Here is a 22137-nt window from a genome sequence, read left to right as displayed (position 1 = left end):
GGATGTATTTATAGAAACTATCTAAACATTGTAATGGTGGATTTTATTAACAAGGTTGGGATGAGTAACTTTGACATTGAGCTAACCATAGGTTAGAAGAATGGAACTAAAATAGAGAATATTGGTAGATTTACGTACATGATCATATGTACAAGGACTTTTATTAAAAATGAATGCACAGGGTACTTCAGTTTCAATGAATCGCACTACATGAATGGAGGCAGATTATAAAAGCATGAATAAAATATTTACAACGGTCATGGAAGATGTACTAACAAACGATGGAGGTAATATAGAATCATATCATTACGTGACGATGCACATGCTAAATAAAACTGTGGTGTGATGTCGAGTCGAGGTTGACTGTGAACACCACTACAAGGAAACGCGTACCGAACAAATCAGAAGGCGAAGGTTGAACGTAACCAGATTTATTTCGTTGGCGATCTCGTGGTATCGAACGAATACCAAGATCTTGCCAAAAAGTACAAGTGGAATGAGCGGGCAGGAGTACGAACGTACGAGGTCACAATCCGCGGAAAAGTAATGGAGTGTAATCGAAGAACAAAATGTCTGTCATTAGCACAGTTAAACAAAAGCACATTAAAACAAGCGCAGGTACAATTGGTCATAATAATAATTGTTTACATTAAACCAATCGTGTTCTCGTGATAAAAGTAAGTCACTGCAAGACCTAAAGAAGCGGCCGCACTAAATAATTCCTTCGAGTTGCTAAATACTTTATAAAATTCAAGATAGTCCTCATCAGCAAACCCCAAGCCGTACAAGAATAACTCATAAAGGAGGAAGCTGTCATGGGAAACAACCGAACAAGATCACAGAGTCAGAGCACAGGCCGAATACACAAAAGCAAACAAGTGAGTAGGGAGAGGAATTAGAGCTGACGAGCTAAGATATGTAGAAGATCTAATAATGGCGGCGGAAAAAGCTTTAATAGAAGGAAATGTTAGAGAACAATATTACGCAACAGAAAATTCAGTAGTAAAATATGGTAAAGAATATGGTAGGAATAGAGAAGACAAACCAACCACTGAGGTTCAAGAGCGGCAATACAGGTGGATAAGACACTAACATGCCCCACTGAACCTACCGGATATTGAAACAACACACATGGACCTTTCTGTAGATGCTATCTCACCAACATCAGAAGAAACAGACAAGTCCGCTAGAAGAACTAAGAATAGTAAAATAACAGAACGAGACGCACATCAGCTGAAGTACTGAGGTCAGATACTAAGGTAATTGTGAAGATATTATGTGGTCTATTCAGAAAGAATTCAGGAAAAAGAGCAAGAATCAACAGACCGGATGGAGGGATAACTCATCAACATTCCTAAGAAAGATCACAGTAAATGTGAGAACTACAGAATACAGAATGCAAGTGAAGTACCAGACAATAAAAATGATGTTGTTTTAGAAAATGTACTTTATCATTTCCTTTTGAAATGTTTGGACAAAAGATAGTTTGAAGGTGTACACAGACAAGTTTAAGGCACACACTGAAGTAATGTATGAAACTGAGAGAAGAAGTAAGGGCTTCAATTTTGTAAGTTAATGGCAATTTAGTTATTCAGTTCAGTAGAAATCGCATATTTATAGGACATATTCTAGTAGTTATAAGAGCCAGTTTGTAAAGACTAAAAATGACCGTGTAAAAACATTAACACATCATACTGCAATATACTAATAATAAGCGTTATTATATACGGACTACTTACCATCTTGTATACACAATACATGTTATTAAGGCGTAAGGAGTGTGAACATGATTGATATTTTGTTATTTCAAAAACACACCTCATATACATATTTGGTCAACATGAAGTTACGATCACCAAATAGTTGGATGAATTTAGTTGAATCAATGATGGAAATAAATTATTATGTAACAGTCAAGCTTGGAATTTAAAGTAGTAAAGTTCACAAATTGATTAATAGCCAAAATATTTTTTAAAGTTATCTTTTGATCTTTACAGACTACTATTTCATGATGGAAAACTACGTCTAAGTTTATAATAAAGATAAGCAGCCATTAGTGAAAATTTTCATTTAAATCCATCAAATAACTTAAAACAACAATTTTATGTCAATATTTATTGCTTTTAAATCTGTAAAGAGCTTATCAGTGACCTGATATTAGTGTATTTTCCATTTTTAAAAATATAACACAACATTAGACTTTAAACTAATTGGAAGATGAGTCTGAATATCACTGAAGAAGGACAATGGACTAAGGGATTAATGAACGATTGATGTTACCAACGGATGTTACCAACATAAACAACAATAAGGTGAAGTTATTGTTAATAATGACAATTAGCATGAGATTTGATATTCTTGATAGAAAGATCAAAAATAATAGAAATGTACATAAATACAACTGAATAATTTAAACCAAACATTTTAAATTCTAATAGCGATCACTATTGTAGTAGTAGTAGTAGTAGTTCTGTACAAGATTCCATATACATAATATCGATCAGACAATTGAGAGTTTTCATAATGTAGGTGATTAAATCTTTTACAAATACTTTTGAATTAGAAGTAATAAATATGCTTGTTTATTTATAGATATTCAAATAAATCTGTAAATTTATTTCTAACATCTTGACTCAAGTTTTTTTTTAAAAAAATATCTACTTCCATCTTCATCCTTTTCATTGTTTCCGGTGAAAAAGAAAGTAAATAAATAAATAAATAAGGATAGAGAATATGGAAAAGAAGAAGTGATTTAACTGTCTTTTTTTGTCCTTTATATTTCAAAATTATAATTCATTTATAAGTAAGATAATAAAAAGTTACATTTATTTATTTATATTACTGTGACAGAGATTTCATTTATTTCTTTTATTCTTCAGTTTATTTTAAATGATCATTTTATTATTATTACTATTACTATTATTATTATTATTTTGTTTATGTTATGATCTAAGATTCAATGAGAATGGATCGAGGAGGTAGGAACTGGTGAATAGGCATAAAGATCAATATTTAATAATAATAATAATAATAATAATAATAATAATCACGATAATGATGATGATGATGTTGTTGGTTGTAAGCAAATTTAGTTACTTGTAATATGGACTTAATTTTTCTATTGAGTTTAAAGTAGCAATCCAATGAATTAATATGTAAGTAACAAGAAAAAAAGGATTAAATATTCAAGACAATAAGAATTAGTTGTGAATATAAATTATTTTTTTATTCTAGAACTATAATATCCAATTGATTCAGAATAATATGGATAAATGGTACATGTACTTTGAATTTAGATAATTATTATTTTAAAATGAATTTATTACTGTATGTATATTCATAAACTAACATTTACAATTATTTACAGTAAGAAGCTAAAGATGATTTTTAAAAAAAAATTATAATTACTCAAATCTGAAGGGGTTTTGTGGATTGTGGATACGCACTGCTGAGTAGCCCCATACTAGGACGAAACGGCCGTCCAGTGCTTCCAGGTTTTCCATGGTGGTCCAGCTTCAATTGACCAATGATTTCAATCAGTGAAAATTAATCAAATCATTAAAAAAATAATTGAACGATTGATGTGGTTAAACGATAGTGAAATCGAAAACTTGTCCATATTTTATGAAAGAATATTTTTCTGAAGATTAATTGTAACTTCAAGATTGTGTTATATATAATTAATGATAGTTAATGTATTTCGATTGGTTTAAAAAAAAATTCAATAATTCGCGTAAAGTTAATCAGTTAACAGAATAATATCAATTGCATCTCTGTGCTAATGTGGTGTGGCAACACGAACTGATGTACGTACGTACAAAGTTCTATGTTGTTACTGACTGAATGAATTATAAAATGGAAAATGTTTTTTTAATTTCAATATACTACTAGTTTTTACATAAGTAAAACAATTATCAATTTTTTTAAAAAATAAGTTTATGATAACTAAGGAAACTACTAAAGAGTAGTATTGAATGTTATTTTTTTAAATAGTATATCAAAATATTCAGTATTTTATGAGAGATTATAATTAGAGATTTTATTTTTAGATATGTAAGGCACAATAATGTTTACATTAGATGATATTGATAGTTCAATTATTATTTGAATTCACCATCATTAAATGAATAAAAATTATACATTATGAACTGGGTTTCTTTTTTCTCCTATGGATTTGTTTAATTAAAATCTTTTTTTATTTTTGAGTAAAAAGTATGAATGATTGCATCAATTTAATTGGATTTCATTTAATAAATATAAATGAAAATGTCCAAATCTATTGTGTAGTAGAAAAAATTTTTTTATTGCACCTAGAAAATTGATATTAATCCATTTTCAATCTGTAAATAAAATTTAATAAGATTGTTTATTCTGGCTAGTTTCCACCTCTATAGATATCGTTGAGAGATAAATATATTTCAGTTAGCGAGCCAATCATAATCAACATAGAGCTTAGCAAATCTCTACGTTGGCTTAAGTTGCCATATGACATAAGCACAAGGTGATGAAACTGATAAAGTGTATAGTGAAGGAACCGAAATGATTGTGTAACAATGAGAAAGATTGAATATTAAGAATATAATTCAGAAAGACAGAAAGGAAAGGTATCCATGAAAAAAATACCAGAACATAGGATCTAGAGAAAGATGAATAGTAACTGTGTAGTGAGCAAAACACGGCAGCGGACAATCGAATGTATTTGATACAACATTACAGGACTTGTTAATAAAATCTAACAATCATAAAGTGCATACTTAATTTGCAAAATGTCCACCAATTGTCTCAAAATGACCCATACTTCATTGTTCTTGCATTTTCATACAAATTGCATCCTGTTTCATTCTTTACTGTTTGGTCCTCTTGTCTCTCTGCTGCCAGACCTACTGTTTACGACTAACATCATATACTACTTATGTCGACATAAGTAGCACACACCATAACTGTACCGATACTATTCCAACCAATGCTGAGCTATGTGACTCAACGTCCCCAACCGTTAATTGTGGTTATCACAAGGACTCTAACAAGCTAGCACGCATCTATCAGTACGTCTTAATGTAACAGTCTATGAATTTATGAAATTATATCATGTTTTGTTTGATGATCTCAAGCTTTCTTCCAAATTCATTTCAGCTTTCACTTCTTCAAATCACAAAATGTTTGGTCTGAGTATATTTCCGAAATATAATCAATCATCCAACAACAAAAACGAAGATCGAGTCTATAAAATTCACGAACAATCTCATTTCTAAACAAAAAGTTGTTATACAAATGTAAAATATATTTAAATGAACTACCGTACTGAGCATGTTCAGGAACATTTTAACGATTTCTGTATATTTGTAATTACCAGAAAAAACAAAGATTATATTTTCTCCTAGATTTCCCTCAAGCTTTTGTTTGTTTTTAAATTCATTTTAACTTTATAATTATCAAGATAATTATAGAACTTGAAAGCACTGGACAGTCGTTTCGTCCCAGCATGGGACTCCTCACCAGTGCGCGTTAACGACTCCGCATACAGGACTCGAACCCGAAACCGTCGGTATCGCGCGCAAACGCTTAACCTTTAGACCACTGGGCCGGCATCCAACGGTGTTGATGTCAAACTTCAATCGATCTATGATCTTGCGCAACCTTTCATCCATTTTATTTACAAAGTCCCATTCTAATAATTATAGAACCGTTGTTGATATATACTACTTAAAACATCAACAAATTATTTAGACATTCTGATACATCAAAAAAGATGTGTGTCAAATTTTTTCTTTTTATCTTGAAACATCTAAATGTCTTAGTGTTATTTCACTTCTTGAATTTCATACAAATTTGTCTATCAAATTACTTCATTAAGAATAATTATAATCTGTAATCAACATCATTCAGTGTTATTAAGTTAAGCAGTGAAGTTTTTTTCGAACGAGTCAGATTTCATAATTAGTATTCAAGTTATTCTAAAGTATAGTTTCTGGGCAACTGGATAAGTATTATTAATTATAAGAACTTAACATGGTAAAATGTTCTGTGTGAATATATTATCATAAAAAACATAACACAAACTATAGAACAGATTGATCATAGCTCTACAATATCCAAACATCGACATATTTTGTGATAGGAGCACTATAATACATGTTGGTGTGATTAAGTGGGTACAGGAATGGAATTTAGATTCTGCAATAACTTATGGACAGTTGTTTGAAAGAGTAGTTTATTAATAAGTGTAGAATAAGATCCCAGAACTGTCAGACATTCACCTTCATTGATTGAATGGCAACCGTGATTCAGCAAGATATTGAGTCATCAAAATTAGTCTTTAGTTTCAATTCCTTGGTTAAGGAATTATTATCAGTAATGAGAAGCCATAATGTAATATTTTAAAGCATTCAGTTAATGTTTTGTGTTAAGAAGTGATCAGTGTTATGTATTATTTGGTAGACGATAATCTTCTGTGATATATCCTGTAGAAAACTAGAAGTTTAAAAAATCTTTATTTTAACTGATGAAGATTTTGAAAAATGGTCGAATTATTCAAAAATGTCATAACTACAAACTGGGTTTATAATTATCAGTATAGGGTAGTGGATATTGTTGAAATACACTGAAATCATGAGCAGACCAATGTTAGACCATCTTTGAAAACCTGGAAGCACAAAACCGCCGTTTCGCCCCAGTATGGGATGCTTAATGTTGTGGATTGATTGAAGTCGGACATTAACACCACCGGAGTCTGGGTCAATGGTCTAAAGGTTGAGAGTTCGATCATGAGACCGAAAGCATTGAGTTCGATTCCCATGTACGTGATCACGAATCTACATTGCTGATGAGTCCCACACTAGGATGAGACGGCATTCCAGCGATTCCAGGTTTACAATGGTAGTATAGCATTAAGTGGTTCATGATTTCAGTGAATTTATAATGTTTCACATGCTATATTTACAGCATGTAAGATTGGGTAAAGAAAATCCAGTCATTATACCGCGTAGACATTTTTGCTAGAGAAAAACGTCAAAAACAATTAACCATATTGAAACAATGACAGAAAGTGTATATGCTTTCCTTCTGAAAATAAGTGTTTTTATTGTTTATGACTAATAGTTTCTAATCACTCTCTTGTTATTTGTAAACACTGTCTAAGAATTTACAAACAACCTTAATGAAAGTAGTTTATTTGGTGACAATCTTCACAATTAGAAAACGAAGATTAAACAACTTAAATCTGCTCTTCACTGAATGAAAATAAAGTTAATTAATTTTGCCTGGTAAAACAATAGGTAAATATACTACTATTGGATACAAGCAGTATGATTTCACTTATATTAGGTATATTATCACAATGTAAAAATCAAGCAGCAGATGAATCCGTTTATAGCTGAGGTAAACTTTTAAGTTGGATAGGCTTTTGTGTTACAAATTACATGATTAATTTTCAAATGATTTACAATGTTGCTTTTCTAGACTGGTTGGGTTTCTATGAAAATCCACTTGGAACAATAATTAGATTTTGAGAGCATATATAGTTAAGAAACGTACCTATTTAGACATTGTAGCTTGCAAACTTTTCATACATCAAATCAACTGATATTTAGTCTTTTCAAGAAATGATAAAAACGAACACAGGAAAAACAAAAGCCGATAGAAAATTGTTTTTCGTCTTTTAGGCTCTCAATGAAAATATTTATAAATAAAATTGTGAAGGGTTAATAGTCAAGAAAATATGACTTTGTTATGTTAATTACTTACTTACGCCTTTTACTCTTAATGGAGCATAGGCCGCCGACCAGCATTCTCCAACCCACTCTGTCCTAGGTCTTCTTTTCTAGTTCCATCCAATTCCTGTTCATTTTCCTCATGTCTATCTCCATTTCCCGGCGTAATGTGTTCTTTGGTCTTCCTCTTTTCCTTTGGCCTTGAGGATTCCATGTGAGGGCTTGTCTTGTGACGCAGTTGGGTGTTATGTAATCTCATATAAAAATTTTGTTAATTATAACATAAGTGGACTTTCTTCAACTTTAGAATGGTTCATGATAAACATCGACAAAACAAACTGGTTAATGATGTACTCTTTTAACATCATTTAGGGTTATACTGAAAATGAACGGCTTTCCATTGTAATTGTGAACACAAAAGTTTCAGTTATAGATGATTTGCTGAGAAATATTTTCATTCTCATTCACAAATAATTTATCAGCATTCAAAAATTCACTCAACCTATATGAGATTTGAGATGTTTATAACTGTTGATTAAGGACTGATTAGTAACTCAAAGGATGAAAGTGAAAATCTCGCGTGTGATTTATTTGAAACGTCTTATTCAATAAGTCTTCTACCATAGAGTGTTTATAGTATTCTATCATCTGTGATATATATATATATATATATAAAATCTGTATTAAACTTTTGTAATTCTGTTTCTTCAGTTTTCCAGTGTTTCTGTGGCTTTAGGTTCATCTTGGCTACCATCAACCGGTGATCTGAATCTATGTTAGCTCCCCTCTCTGTTCTCAAGTCTAAATCTTTGTGATGTGAATATGATCGGTATGGTTCTCTATGATCCAGCGAGACCCGTGTAGCTTGGTGTTTTCGTTTGTAAGGAATATAGTACCACCTATAACCATTTTGCTGAAGACACCTAAGTCTGCGAATTTCTCGTCATTCTCGTTCTTTCCTTCCTATCTGTCTAGCCATGATATCTTCATACCTGGTGTTGTTCATTCCGACTTTGGCGTTTAGATCTCCCATCAGGATGGCCAGGTCTTTTCCTGGTCACTTCTCTAAGACCGACTTCAGCCTTTCCTCATTGATGGGCTCATCGCATTGGATATCATTCATTGCGATTCTTTCTTTCTTCATTTCGAAGGATACTTTGATGAAACCTGGATCCATGAGATTCCCATCCTATAAGTGCTTTTTGTGCTTCTCTGGACAGCCTCTGTACATCTCTTCGTGTGCGAAGCGTTTTCTTCTTTATGATCAATGCCTAGCAATACCTCGCTCGAAGTTCATCTTTTCTGTCCAGTTTGGGATCAATGGGTTTCACTCATTCCGAGAACGGATAAGTTGTATCTCCTCATTTACGCAGCCATTTAATAGGTCCTTTCAGTCTCCCACATTGTCCAGGCATTCGATGTACTTAAATTAATTGTTGCTCTAGCTGTCAGAAGTGGGTTGGAAGTAACCCTAAAAGGGCTACAGGCGAATATATATATGGGGGGAAATGAAATATAAATGTTGACTGGTCAGATATATGGTCACTCGGAATTTAGACCATAATAGATGAATTAGTCGTCTAATAACTGTCTTATTCTTGTTACTTTCGTCTAAATACATCACTTTTAATGGTAATACAAGTCGTAAAAATTTTCCCGTTTTCCACCTCTTACTACCTTACTTAACAGAAGTGTTAATTTTAGGCGTAGATTCATGGATATGTCGTATTTACATTTATAGTTGATTGGTCGTAGGGTAGTAACCAATGTCACGTTTGTTTATTTCTTAGTGTTGAACGGACTCCATTAATTAAGTTGTAATGCAGCCGGTAGTCTTAGCGATTTAAAACTGTGTGCATTAAGTTCAGATGTTTGATGTCAACATTGAAACCTGGAAGATAGAATTCGATCAGCATTAAAGGACTAGATGAATATGACATTTGTTGAAACTCAGTGATCAATTCTTATAAATATCTTAGTCGATGAGAGGTCAGTTGCAACTCGAATAGCTAGTGGTAATATCTCAAACTATGAAACTGAATAGTAACACAAGTAGCATCAATTCCCTGAAGACTACAAATACGCCATGATGAGGAGTGCCAACTAACACGAAACCTAAATCCAAGAGTATCTTAACGACTGCTTCCAACCACTTAAGCGTCATTTATAAATGATTATCACCTTTTTTAAAAAATAAACTAAAGTTCACCGAAAAAAGTATTGTGGATGAAGAATTCCTTTTTACCGATAGTATTAAATATTTGGAGTTAGTTTTTAAGCTACATTTATTTATTCAGTATTAAGTTACTTAAAGAAGGTAAGAGGGAGTTCATGATTTACAAACATTTTTTGTTTTATTTAAAAATATCAAGTACATTAAGACTCATTACCGTATATTGGCATGAATTTCTAACATAACAACCTAAATTTAACAAAGAACTACTAACAATCTTATCTCTGTTTATGTAAACCCAAACCTGTGTAAATATGGTTTCTCCAAGATTTCATACAAGCGCATTACTACTAATTAAATAAATAAGTAGTAAATCATTTAATAATCTAACTGAATCACTCTAAAATGTTATCAACTGTATTTCTTCACTTTCCTTGATTAAGTAATATGTCATCTACTTGATATTTCCAATATTTTCTAAAAGAAGGGAATCAATTTTATAGGTGTGTTATTACTGAGTTTAGCAACAGTCGAATAATGTGGCATTTTATGGTTTTGAGAAATTTGAAGTCTTTTTTATTACAGTTAATCAGTGTATATTTGGGAAGATTAAGCAACATCATCTACCAATAATTAATCTGGTTTCTTAAAATGGAAGATTAAAAAAAATTTGTTATTGTAGTTATAAGTGATACAGAATGAACGAAATTAAAGATTGATTATGTAACTCAATTATGATTTGGTGGTTATATTTATTCCATTATTGTGAGCTATTCCATCTATTTATGTAAGATATTTAAGGAAATGAAACTGGGAAATATCAATATTTAGACCGTCAAACTTTTACTGATAGTTTGGAAGTAGTAATAAAAACGTTCAAATGACTACTAAGCTAAATTAGTCAACTTTATGATTAATTGGCTAATTACCCTAGTTCTATATACCAAACAGGGAAAGTAAATCACTCGTCAAAAAAACACACAACAGTATCTCAAAGATAAATGTATGCAGTGTGTTTAATGACTGTAATGAAAAGTAGAAACTGTCTAACAGCCAGTTAAGAAACTCCAAAGGCCATCAATGTCAAGCTTGCGTAAAAACTTAATATTAAATTTAGTTAATTAAATCATACCATTAATTGCAATGTAAGTTAGCCTAACTCATAAATAAAGTTAAGTAGATTTATTGCTCAATTTTTAACTTGTATTTACAGATGGGACTAAAATAATTAAAAAGTATATATGGATATAATAGAATATGACCACTTGATATAAATTTTAGTCAACTGACTATAGCCCATAGTAATTTAAATTGAGTGGAAATGACTCACATTTTCTGTAATAATTTCGCCGTAGACTTTATTACTTTCCCTTTTTAATGCCTAAACTGTCACTTTTTTAGGGTGAGTCATTTTAAAATTTAGAGGAGAGGGATTACTGTTATTTCTAAGGCATGAATAAGACAGGTAATAGTCGTCTTAGGGATGATTAGTCGACTGAAATATGTCCCACGTGAATTCATTTTCAACTAAAAATTTTCTAAATGCTCTTGCTCATGTGTGTGTATCGTACGCTCTGACTACTATGTAGACAGCGATATATCATTTAGACCATAGTATTTTTACAGCTGTTTGGTTAATCGGACACAAAGCCACTGGGACAGGTCTATCTTGTTATCAAGGCTAAATTCCTAGCCAATCAAAAACATTCTCTGAGTTCAATAAGCCATCGTATGAGACAAATAGCAATTTCTGAATCAGTTCGGAGCTATTTGAGGTGAGCACTTCGTCCTCTAATGTAGTCGTTCTTGAGCCAGCGTGTAATTATATTTGGAGTTGTACTTTATAATTCCTGACTTTTTCAAGTTGAATCTATATCAAACGAACATGACTGAAATGATGGCAATGGGTTATGAAGGGTTTTATGATATGCATTCTAGTCCACTAAAACGTGAAGAAATTTATGATTATAAGGTAAGTTAATTCCAAATAATGTGGTTTTTTCGTTTAGTTGTTAGTTGGTTTACAGTTAGCATTTTGTATCGGAAATATCTGAAGGGTTTTCTAGTTAGTTTAACCCTTTCTTTTGTTTTTCACACAATGATTTGCAACTTACCGATCACATTACTAACAATTCACTTCTAATTTCTTTGTGTTACTCGAGAGATCTAAGGTTACTCATATTCATGATGGATCAGGCTTGCCAGTGGTTTCTTAAAAATGTGGCAACCAGTATTTCATCCTTCGAAAAACAGTTGATTGTGGTATAACCATCAAAACGAATGGTTCCACATAATGGTTTATTAGTCCATGGTATACTGTAGCCAACTAGCTTGCATTTTTATGCATTAGTTACTTGAGTGCTGAGTTTCGAAACTCAGAGTATGGCTTAGTTCTTGTTTTTCGACTCAGTTTTGTTTTTAATGATACTATATATTGTGATACAACATCATCATTTATATTGGTTACGACAGAATTACCCATGTACGGATATTGAGGCAGCAGAATATCCAACAAGTAGTAATTGCTTAAGATTACGAACATCCTGTAATTAGAGATGCTTACAGTAATTCTATGAATATTTCTTCATACTGGAAACCGATTACTGCTTAGAAGCGGTAATTAACTCGTAAGTGAGACCCTATTGTATTAGAGGTCAGCTACTAACTTTTTTTGAGAGGTTGGAGTGAAAATCGATTTGTACATTTATATATCTTACTATGGTGTGTGTTATTCATGTTACGATCTTTCTCTTATGACTAAACGCGGTTACAAAGCTGGGTTTGTTATTCATTTTGTTCCCTCTCTTGGAACTGTTACCTATATATTTCTCTGTAATGTTTCTCAATCCTTAAAGAACAGTCCTCGTACATTAAAGGTTCTATCTCTATGATTGTTTGTTGTCAATCTCCAAGGATTTTGGTCTCAATGGATTTTTCACGCTAGTATTTCCAATCGATAATTATATATGTGAATCTCGTCTTTTCACGTTCTTACCTATTAAAGTTTTTACCAAACTGTATCTCCAAGGTGCATTAATACATGAGTTGTTCAGTGCAAAATATTTTACAAAGTAAAGTGAACGGATGAAGTCATATTTAACTGTTGGATTAGGAATTATTATGAACTGTAGCAAACTTCTCGTTTAAATCATTGTGTGATTCGTGAATGCTCTATCTAATCATCCACAGAAAAGTGTACATAATCTCTAAATGTACTTTAATTGTCCAAAAAGTTTTTGGTTCATACTACAGTCTGGTTCTATGAAACTTTTTCTATTAAAAACTGTTTTGTCGGTCTAATCAAATTTAGGTACAAAGAATTATACACGTCTTACTTGATTTCGATCATTTAGAACTGAACGATAATAGCCGTAGTATACATACATCTAATGGAAATTTAGTTTAGATTAATCTTCAAGACTAATAGAGTTGAACTAAATGATTTTGAGCGCTTTCAGCTGCAAACTGATAAGAAGAGAACCTTTTAAATTGTAAACATTTACCTCCGGTGTGACTTACGACGACTTAGTAAAATATCCATCAATCTATTCGGGAATTTCTTTTAAAATCTTTCTTGTAATTGAACGAACGAATAAAATTCACTTTTAAGATCACTGATACTCACTTGTATAATCATTGTTGACCGTTGCATTACACATTTCCGAATACCAAAAAATCGAGTGTACGAAGAGAAAAAAGCATTAATAGTATATTTATTTTTGCAAATTTCGTTGTTTTTATGCCACTGATTTGTGAGGTCTTAATTATATCCTAAAGGAAATGACTCAACCATTAATACACAGTTTCAAGATCACTTTTATTTACCCGACTCATTGTACCATTGCTTTGTGTATTGGATGACTCTACTTAAAACCTCGCTAAGTTACTGTTTTATAAGTCTGAGTCTTTCAATGCTTTTCAAAACATAGCAAAAACGGATTTTCAATATTTGAAATACTTTGATAAAGTCTAAGTAATCAGTGTAAATGGCTTCAGAAGACTGCTAGCAATTGTTATTTTATTTTTCATTTGAATAACTAGCATTTGTTTGACATCAGCCACTCTGAATGTCAACCGAATGACATTTGTGTGTTGACGAAAGCAGGGTGTTATACGTTGTAATAATTGAAGGAGATTGATTGACAATCCAACTGATCATATTATCTCCTGATAAATAGTATACGTTTTAGATTCAGTTTGTCTATCACAGTAAGGCTATGTATCTGTTTAATGAATTAGTAGTTAAAAAGGCACTGAAAGTCTCTCCACTCGATATTGAGAACGACTTATATTATTGGTATGTATCTTTGGTTCATCAGAGTCTAAACTTTATTGGACTCACTTTTTTGATTTCAATGAGATTAGAATGTTGATGTTTTGAAGTGTTGTAGCTGTTCTTACGCTCATTTTAGGTATATGGAACTAATTTGGAGTGTAATTCACTCAGCTCCCAATGTTACTTTCAAAATATTAAAAGATTTCTCCGTTCTATTTACTTTGTGTGTTGTGTTAGAAACAATATTAATTTTGTGTTAAAATTGGTAGATATACAAACTGTCAGGTAAACAATCAATAAAAATTCAATAAACTGTTGGGAAAACATTATTTATTCTACTACTATACATTTATTTCTCCCTTATTTGAACTGAGCATATATATATATGGTTTTAGAGATTAAAAAGCTAAGAATAAACCACTACCTAGATAAAAATTTAAAGATTACAAAGTCAGTGATCTGTTACTGAGTAGAGTGATGTGAACTGAAATTTTTTTACAACATTATACATCATCCCTTAAGCAAACTAATCGACTGTCAAATACAAAATACAGAGATTTAGAAACTAATTTACAATATATATATATATATATATATTTCCAACATTTTTTGTCATTTTTATACAGTATTCACATTGTATTAAGTCATCTTTCAGGTTGAATAAGTTAATGCTTCGATGAAGTGAGAGTGGGAAATTTTTCTTACAGTACAAAACTACTCAGATTAGAATTAACTAGATACAAATTATCTAAACATTGTGGGACTTCAATCCGATCACAGAGACATCATATGCGTTCATATGAAGTATACCAAGTTTATAAATAGATTTATCAAATTAGATTTATGCTTTTATTTTTACAAGGACAATTTATACTCTGAAAGTTGAAGTTTATGATTTTATATGAAGAATTAGAATGAACTATATAGTGTCACACAATGAATAAACTTAAATTTACGGTATGCACGTTCTAAATTCCAATGAACTATCTGCAACATTAAACCGAAAGGAAATGTTTGAAGAAAAATAAATTGATTTCCATTAACATCTATGAATTGTTATAATTTCTAAGGTAATTAAATTTTCGAGTTACATAATGGTGTTAGAAAATATTTGAGCAGTTAATAATCAGAACCATGTATCAGAGAAGTATAATGATTCATAGTCCGTTTCTACTTTTTTAAAAAGTAGATATTCATTCTGAACTGAAGTGTTATTGATATTAGTGTGAAGTTTTTCATTTTAATAAGTCCAAATAGGTTTTTTTATTGAATTTACGCTTGTTTTCTTGTACTGATATTCATGTATTTATTTGAACACACGGGATTTGAATCGACAACTGCAACTCTGTACTAATGTAGTGTGGCAACTCGAATTGATGTACGTACGTACGAAGTTCTACGTTGTTACTGACTGATATTGGTACAAATGACCAGCAAAGTAAATATGTAACACACAAACACAACCGTGAGATATTGAGAAGATGGTTGAACGAGGGGTAGTATATTCAAAATAAATAGATGAATAAGAAGATAATAAAATAAACGATTGAGAAAAGTTTATAATAGGAGAGACAGTTCGGAATGAAAAATACAAAAAGGGAAAAGCCTTTCATTTTTATGAATTATTTTCACTTTTATGAAGAGAGCAAGTAAAAATTACATCAGGATAGCCATTGATTTCTCTTCTAAACAACTTTTCTAGTAACATCTAAAGTCACTGATTTGCACTATCCCCAAGCTGATAGTTTGCTACAATGAAGTTATGAATTTATAAACTATTGTTTATATGTAACTGGTTTCTGTTATCTTCTGTTAAAAGAATTTTCATGTATACAACTAAAACACTTCACATAATTATCATAGACTATGATTTTTATGATTTCTAAATTCCACAGTTGAATTTTATATATTTCAACTGTTAAAAGATATTAAGTCATATCAATTCTCGATTGAATTTCATTTACTATAAATATGTAAAACAAGGGTTAATTAATAATATCTTATGGTGGAAATATTGCTGACTCATATCGAAATTTCCTTTATTCCAAATGATTTAATTGTAAGTGTTAGCTCAGTGGTATTGAGTCGACTTCTATAATGACAGCATGTATGACTGATTGACTTTCTGAAATGTCTGAATTGGTAATTTTTTCACGAAATCAACTTACAAACGAATAGATTCCACAAGAGAGCCACTGCTCAGTTGATGCTCGTTAAAGCTGTCATTTAATAAAACATTAGACCAATATATTATGATCGGGTTACTTAGATAGCCGATAATTGATCAAGATTTGGAATTCTGCTAACTCCTATCCATCCCATCATTTCATATATACTACGGAAGTGTGTGAAATACTTTCTTGATTTATGTAACATAATTTAAAGTTTGAACTATAATAGGCGGAAAACACCATGTACTTTACAGAATTCAAATTCTCAAGTTGTGGAGATATATATTTATTTACTATGATAGTATTCTCGATCACATTATCTCATAAATTGTATTTGTAAAGATCTAGTGAACGGATAGATGTCATGTTACTGTTTTACATTTTTAATACCACTAAAGACTTTATTAAACTGTTTTCACTTTGACTATATTCTAGGACTGATTACTAAACTTATTTTTCAACCTATGAGGATTATGTATTATAGTTCCAGTTCTTTTTAGTAATATTGACCTTACTGAACTTATGGACTAGTGTTTGTTTCATTTTGTTGAAACTGTTAATATAAATCCAGGAATTTTTGATTTTTTATTGTCATTCGGATAAAATCGGATTTCGACAATATTGTTTAATATGTGGTTAATTGCAAAGGACTTATTAATAAAAACAGTTTGTTGAATCTACTTGTAAGTAAAAATTCATCATTGGAGTTTTTCAAATGTTCCATTTTTATTTACTGATTGTATTTAGTATTTATCAAACTAAAATCTTAATTGTTATCAACATTTGTAATATGACTATTATCTAAGTAATGAAAATTAAGTTGTTTGTTGGTATATATTTGATGCAGTGAACATTTTGTTTGGTGTTTTGACTAAGTTGTATTTGTTAAATATTATATTGATCAATTGCTAGGAGATCGTATATTTTTCTAATAGGCAGTTTGAAGACCTAAGTCACTTGATGATTGTTTTTCTTTGAATATGCTATTAATTTAAGTTCACTAACAATGAAAAATGTGTAGATTGAACAATGTTTTTTGATCATCTAAAGTTTTTCTCTGGTCTTCACCATCAATTATTTATGGTAATGAAATAACGACTATTTGATTAAATAGTATAACAGTTACTATGTTCAATCATACTGAAATTCAGTCATCGTTAATTATATAGTTACTATTATTTGATTTCATGTTTCACTAAGTTGTATATTTAAAACTGATTTGAATGTAATGATAGAAATGATTTCATTATGTTAAGCGTGCTAATATTTTAGTTGATAAATATGTCTTTATTACAATTATTATTGTAAATGACAGTTTAAATAACAACTCTTTTTTAATTGGATTGAACTACGTGTACGTTCACTGAGCCCATTTGATTAATGTTACTATTTGATTTCTTGTCTATATTGACAGAATATTGTCATCATCAAATGTTGTTTTCTTTCAACGACAAAAAGTAACAATCAAAGAACAAAACAATCTGTGATTAAAAGCTTTTAGATAATATATATATGGTGTCCATATTAGGGTATTAAAAATATTTGCAACTATCATGTGCTCACTAGTGACTAGCTTCAAAATGAATCGTCTGGAATTCGAGTGAGAAGCCGTGACCAGTGGAGTCCATTCCGTGACGGCTGGAGACATTTATCCACCACGATTGATGGAGGGTTGCTCAAGGTTATGAATTGATTGAAGTTAAACATTAACACCGTTGGATGCCGGGCCAGTGTTCTAGAGGTTAAGCTTTTGCGCGCGATACCGACAGTTTTGGGTCTGAGTCCCGTATGCGGGATCGTGGATGCACACTGCTGAGGAGTCTCGTACTGGGACGAAACGGCCGTCCAGTGTTTCCAGATTTTCAATGGTGGTCTAGCTTAGATCGACTCATGAATTCAACCATTTGATATATGGTTGTGAAAAGCATTATGGATTGTATTGATATATTGTTATAATTGCAATGGATATTCACGGAATACTTTATATTATGTTATTCTGAGAGATGTATCAGTTGACTGAATAGTTGATTTATTGAATTCTGTCCCCTACCCCAATAATCGTATCGTTTACTATTAAGGGGATAACATTGATTTTTTAAATAAAGAAAGTGGTTTTTGAAGATTCTTATCTTGAAATATACGTCAAGGTAACATGTGATTATATGTTGTATTGAGTATTGACTTTTTACTCAGGTTTTTTCATTCTTCACTTCTCTCTATCTCAACAATATCAACTTCCACAGTTACTGTAGGTGTTGTTTTGAAAGTTGACATAGATTTCCTTGATGGCAAGATTTGGTTACTCATAAATTTCAACTGCTTTCAGGTACTAGACAAGTTCTTTTTCAACTTCACTTATGATGTTCACAATATTCTTTATTTAAGGAGATTTTTATATAAACTTTCCAAAACCTGTTACAGGTGTTTGGTTAATTGTTAATCAGTTTTGTTCAGTTTGGCTATACATCGTAATGATGAAATAAAATATAAAGTATTCTTTATATGATGTGTAACGTTAATAAATAACTAACAGGAAGGGACGAGTTACAAATTTACAGTCTAATGGTTTAAGTGCTAAGCAACTACTTTACACTCGGAATAGATGGCTGTTGAAAATAGTTATGCATAATTTTTAAAATCAGTTAAATCTCTTATATGAGGAGCTTTTTGAAGAGAGCAAGAACAAAACATTCTAGCAGAATAACTCGAATTCATTTTATTTCGTTTGGTTCTAGTTAGCTGCCTATAACTTGTGAGATTTAAAAACATAATCACGAAACAGGCTTAAATTACTTACATGAAGGAGTTTAGTTAGAAGTTATTTTGATGACACATCAGCATAATATAACAAGGGTGTATTTACATGAAAGCTATAGGCCAATTTTTTTAAAAAGAATCCAATAATCTTTTGAGTAAAATCATTTGGATAATGATTTAAACATCAAATGATAAGTTTACTTGAAATTATAACACCTACATCCTTTGGTTTGAGCCTTTGGGCAGTACTACAGTCCTCACACAAATTAATGATAACTACTACTGACCTCATTGTTATTGTGTGGCGCGTGTGTTTGATGTTCAAATAAATAAATAAATAACAAAATAATTTAATACGTTACTGTAAGAAATTCAGCAATTGATAATTTTCAATTTTAGCCTCTTGAAAAATAAAAAGTCATACTGATGTATTTTCTTTTTTACTTTGAAGATTTTTTCAAAGTTATCCTAAACTTCTCGTATTTTAATACTCAGTTGAGTAACAATGATACGAAAAAAAAAACAATTTTCACCAACTAAATGGATTATCTCCATAATAGTACAGTAGATTTAAATCATAAATGCTCAATCCCCCTATAGCATTAACTTTTCATACAACAGATTTTTCAAAAAATGATTTTTATTCCTAGATTATTGGTAATCACAGTTACATATTTCTCTTTTCTTTTCTTTTTTTCTCTGTATTGAGAATTGATTTGAATATAAATTCTACATTTTTATAACCTTGGAATTATTATCAGCGTTTTTTTTTTGTAAACTTTTATTGATTGCAAGGATATAACTGAGTTTAATCGACGTATTATATGACATACAAAATGAATCACTAACAAATCTATTTTAGCTTATTCATCAAATGAAATTCTTGAGGGGAAACAGGAGCCAAGATATTTTGAAATTTTGACTAGACGTTAAGTATTCAGTGGAGCGTATTTATTTGTATTTAATCAATCCTCTAATGTAATTTTCTATAGTATCCTATTAATTATACAAGTCCATGGATCATCTTTCTAGATACTACATATCAATTTATATCTAATAAAAAAAGCATTTTATTTTATTTTTAGTCACGAGGAACGTACATGTGCAATCTCTCAGGTTTAACATCACCTACAACTTCAGAACATTGTTCATCTATTGGTAGTAGTTTTCGTACGGAACAATGTAGCAGTAGTACTTCAAGTAATGAATATGAAAGTTTACTCGATTTAGATTTTATCCTTGAGAATAGCGCTACACAAAAAGCAAATAATGTATCTAATAATTTATATAATTGCACTTATTCTAATTCTGTTATGAATGTTAATTATTCTTTCGCTAAATCGCCAGTATCTCAACTACGACCTGTTTATTCAGATGTAATCTGTTCACAGAATTCTAATTCTTTTAGAAATTCAAATACAAAGTATTATTATGACCTTGGTTCAAATAATTCACCAATCGAAATAAAACAAGAGCCTATTTTTCCCGAAAATTCTGAATATAAACATTGTTCAGAAATCAATCAAAATAATTCATATAACTGGACTACAAATGTACCGAATAATTGTAACTATAATTCAAATTGTAGTGCGGTACTAGATACAGGGCATTATATACAAACTACAAATGATTCAAGAACTGGGGAATTGCAATCTCAGCATTCTTCCTCTTCTCTTGCTTATATGCCTTCGGTTATTCCAACAACAGATATGCCACCAGTAGATCCATACCAAAATTGTCAGTCAAGTTTACAAAATCAAGAGCAATCTTCTTTACGGTTTTATCCCAATGTTGCAAATCTTACTAACGCTGTCAATGGTAATATTATGACTGAAAACAATATCGCAGCTGTTTATCTACCACAAAACAATCGAGTTGATCATTCTCAACTTCATCCTATGCCTCCAACTTGTTCCGTTATAAATACCATAAATGATAATAGTACAGTACATGCTGTCAATAATATGCAAGATTACCGCAGTGCAGCACAAAACGCAAGTTATTATATGAATATGTATAAAATTGATGATACAAATCTTCCAGTGAACACAACTTTTCGAGTACTAGCACCAAGAGCTGTATCACCCACTCAAAATCTTGGATTTGGACCACTAAATACCACATGTGATAATCCTGTTTACCGGAACTCTTCATTAGTTTCTACCCACATTAATAATATCGGTAGAAATAAAAGTTCAGCTATAGAGTTAGGAATTGAATCTCATCAGGATATTCTTGGATGTAACATAGGTGGACCTGGGGAAGTTCCGTTAATACCTATGCGTCGGACACGTACCAATAAAACTAAGGGTGATACTTCAACTAAAGGAACTGGAAGTAATTCCACCGGTAGAACTAAAAAGTCAATAGCTTTAATTCATACTTGTCCTTTTAGCACATGTGCAAAAGCATATTCTAAAAGTTCACATCTTAAAGCTCATATGCGTGTACACACTGGAGAAAAACCTTTTCCATGTGATTGGCCTGGTTGTGCTTGGAGATTCGCCCGATCAGATGAATTAACACGTCATTATAGAAAACATACTGGTGATCGACCATTTCAGTGTAGAACATGTCATCGAGCTTTTGCACGCAGTGATCACCTTACTTTACATATGAAGAAACACCAAAGTGGTAACTAACTGTGTACTTAAATAGTTTGTATTATTAGATGTGAAATTATACTGTTTAACAAAACACTGAACACTAATTATACGCTTCCATTAATTTAAACCATGGTATTATTATTGTTATTGCTACTATTAATACTACTACAATTATCATTATTATTATTACTATCATCATCATCGTCACCGTCATCATCACTATTCTCTTATTCAATTCCCAAGTTTAATCAACATCACATATATGAACCATAACTTCCTGATTACTAACGCTACGTGTATACATGGGCAGCATTTCTTAGTGCATTTAGTAGCAAACGAACAATTAAAAAGAACATGTTATTGGGTCATCTGGCTTTTTCGAATCATCAGTGTTTTATTCAGTTTGGTGTTTATGTGGCTCAACAGAATTAGCATGATACTACTA

General features: G+C 31.2%; 1 protein-coding gene across 1 annotated transcript; it reads left to right on the top strand.

Moving 5' to 3' along the window:
• Positions 1–11666: 11666 nt before the first annotated feature.
• KLF5 (Krueppel-like factor 5) lies at positions 11667–21728 on the top strand (the record flags this gene model as incomplete). Its single annotated transcript, XM_035731725.2, has 2 exons — positions 11667–11854; positions 20172–21728. Exons 1-2 carry the CDS (start codon positions 11768–11770, stop codon positions 21726–21728), a joined length of 1644 nt encoding a protein of 547 aa, XP_035589691.1. The 5' UTR covers positions 11667–11767.
• Positions 21729–22137: the final 409 nt, after the last annotated feature.

Source organism: Schistosoma haematobium, chromosome ZW, assembly GCF_000699445.3.
Source record: "Schistosoma haematobium chromosome ZW, whole genome shotgun sequence".
In the NCBI taxonomy this organism is placed as follows: domain Eukaryota; kingdom Metazoa; phylum Platyhelminthes; class Trematoda; order Strigeidida; family Schistosomatidae; genus Schistosoma; species Schistosoma haematobium.
Note: the sequence above shows the minus strand (reverse complement) of the source record. Positions and strands in the feature narration are given on the sequence as shown.